General features: G+C 34.3%; 1 protein-coding gene across 1 annotated transcript; it reads left to right on the top strand.

Moving 5' to 3' along the window:
* The first annotated feature begins 1,916 nt into the window (after positions 1 to 1,916).
* On the top strand, positions 1,917 to 2,752 carry LOC106117286 (protein atonal). The gene has a single exon (XM_013311522.1). It carries the CDS (start codon positions 1,971 to 1,973, stop codon positions 2,436 to 2,438), a length of 468 nt encoding a protein of 155 aa, XP_013166976.1. The 5' UTR covers positions 1,917 to 1,970; the 3' UTR covers positions 2,439 to 2,752.
* The last annotated feature ends 237 nt before the right edge of the window (positions 2,753 to 2,989 follow it).

The raw sequence follows: 2,989 nt of genomic DNA, 5'->3' as shown, positions 1-2,989 counted from the left end.
AAGTTACTCTAAGAAATATTGTATACTTTATTCATTAATTTTTGTATAGACTTAGGATTAGGACCTTAAAACTAAATCAGACTGAAATATCTTCTAGAATATAAATTTCAAAATCAGTTTGTTCATTTGTATTTAATATACATATAGTAACGATCCACATTCCAACTAGCAAACTAAATAATTAAAATACTAAACTTGTAATTTGTTATTTTGTATGTTGCGTAGAGAAAAAAAACAATAATCCATATTAAATGCACTCTGTGTGTATTCATTAAATGATTCTTTTTTTCGTTTCTGGAATTTGAACTTAGGTCCAAATAAAGTAATCAGATAACTGTGCCACTAGCTCTTGTGAATGGCTAGAGTCCCCGTGACCCAGGACAAGTTCATTCAAGTGACGAAATCTTCAACCAAGACTTTGCACTGAAAAACGATCGGACCACCTGAGGCAAGCGATGTCTAACGGTAACCAACGAGTCTCTGGATGCGGCATTAAAATATTTAGCATTATTTTAAGAAAATAAAAAGAAAAAGTAAATTCCAAGACTGACTTTAAAAATAATTTTATAATCAAAAGGATTAAAAAAAACATTGTAAACATATTAAAAAAAGAAAAAAAAAACTTTACTAAGAATTGCTTTAAATGTCCTACATTTACGCATTTTTATAATCCTTTTGTTTAATAAACAAAGAGATCATAAAACAACTTTAAGGTCAAGTTAGTTATAATTGTTTGGTAAAGTTCTAGGAATTTCTGGAATTGTCGTTAAAAGAGGATTAGTAAAGTGCGGTATTTGTTATTATCTTCTTTTTACTGGAATTGTGTTATCTTATTTATTGTGCTTTTTCTAATAGGATTTTACTAAAATTCCATGAATTTATAGAAAGAAACATTAAATTAGCGTTGCATGTTTTTAGATTAACAGAATAAGTGAAGAATAATTAATATTACTCGTATTTAAATTTGTAACTTACGAGCTTAAGTCCATTATCTAGATTAAAAAATATCCCGTACAATATTTCGAAAGACATTTTTTTTTGTGTAAAAAAATAGTTCTTTATAATTACCGCATCCAAACGTTATTAGTTCCGTGTAGTTTAGGGCCACCAAGACGGCTGCGTGTTCAGTTTCGGCCACCGCTAGGCTGCGAACTATACCGCTGGGTTCGATTCCCGGCCCGGCTCGGATGGGAACTGGTTTATCGTGCTAAAATTAACTCGAAACTTTTTTAATTTTCTTAATTTATTAATGAACGCATTTTTGTTATCATTTACGTGAATAAGAAAGTTTTGGCTTTTTATCAAAACTTTTCTTGTTTATTTTATCTTAGTTTTACGTTTGTATTGAAATAATAAAATATGGAATTTGTTATAATAATAAATCAATCTTGTATGACCCTTGAGATTCATCGAGAGACGCTGCGCGCTGATATCCTTTCAACTTCACTGAGAGTCAATTGGAGTTAGGTAGAACGTATCACGTAGGAAATTATTAATTGCATAAATTAGCAAAAAAAAATATTGTAAATGTATTATAACTATGATTCGTATTAATTTTCATCTATTTGATTTATTCCTACATGTCTGGTTTGAATATATACTTTAAGTAAAATTGTATGATTTTGTTTTAACAAATGTATCAAAATCAATTAATATCGTCAAGGCGCGGATCTACAAAGAGTTTGTCAGTTGTAGTGGCGGAGTAAAGTCAAACGTATCAAACAATAGCCCGCGCCGGCACACGCACCGCCCGAGGGAGAAAATAATTAATGATGATTGGCCTTAAATTACCCTCGCGAAGCCTTCGTCCATCCCTCTCGCTCGCACGCCTCCCGCCACGTCCCACCCTCTCTAGCAAACCAGAAAAATATATAAGCGATAACAGGTAGGTCCCAGGTTAGACCCTTACGGGACACCGAGCCGGACACACGTATTGTTCAACCACCAAGTTTGCAAAGTTCGCGATCGCAATGGCAGCCGAGACTTACGGACTTCGTTACTACAACGAAAAAGACATCTTCCCTAATGACGTCATGCTGGAGTATACCGAGGAGTGCTACCTGCCCTGGCCGAGGTCTCCTGACTCCGGGCGCTCGAGCCTGGAGCCGACCCCATCCTTGGACAGCAACGAGTCACCAACACACATCGCCTATCGAGGGATGCCCAACGATATTGCTCTAGAAGACAGTGTGGAAGATGGGGAAGTTCTAGAAGGATCTGGAAAGAGGAGAGGACGAGCGACTAACGCTGCCGTTCTCCGTAGGCGTCGTCTAGCAGCAAATGCTAGAGAACGAAGAAGGATGCAGAACTTGAACAAAGCTTTCGATAGACTTCGCGGTCACCTACCGTCTTTGGGGGCTGACCGTCAACTATCCAAGTACGAAACCTTGCAAATGGCGCAGACTTATATCGCAGCACTTTACGAGTTATTGCAGTAAAGGTATGAAGATCATTAGAGATATTAGATGCAGGCTTTGTTAACATCAAGGCGATAAACGCTAAGTGTTACGTAATGCTAAAACTTGCCAAATTTTATCTAGAAATAGGTAGTACAGGGATATTTATTGTTTTAATCTGATTGCACTCGTTACCAATTAGTGTAGTGATGTTGTGAAGAAAATATTGTTAGAAAAATCAAAGGATAAAGTAGGATATTTTAGAATCGATTAGTTTATCGAATATCTTCAGGTATAATCGATTATATAAAATATTTGGGTATAATACGCTTTTTAAATTAGATTTAGTTTTAATTAATGTAATCCGTCCTACCGATTATTTTATATTATTTATTTAGATATTTTATTGTAAATTAATTCCACAATAACAATATAGAATACCTTAAAATTAGTTGCAAAGATTAAAAAAATCGATTTAGTTTTAAATTTTGTGCACTGTTTTTTGATAGTTAAGCTATTTTAAAGTGATTTTAATGAATAAACATCTTGCCAATAACAGTATTATTATTAGATTGTCAGTATGTAGGTTTAGT

The sequence above is a fragment of the Papilio xuthus genome, unplaced genomic scaffold, assembly GCF_000836235.2.
Source record: "Papilio xuthus unplaced genomic scaffold, Pxut_1.1 DF829567.1, whole genome shotgun sequence".
In the NCBI taxonomy this organism is placed as follows: Eukaryota; Metazoa; Arthropoda; class Insecta; order Lepidoptera; family Papilionidae; genus Papilio; species Papilio xuthus.
The sequence above is the reverse complement of the archived record's forward strand: the minus strand, read 5'-3'. Positions and strand labels throughout refer to the sequence as shown.

Coding starts and splice junctions, on each gene's coding strand:
- LOC106117286 (XM_013311522.1), top strand. CDS start 1,971: ATGGCAGCCGAGACTTACGGACTTCGTTACTACAACGAAAAAGACATC.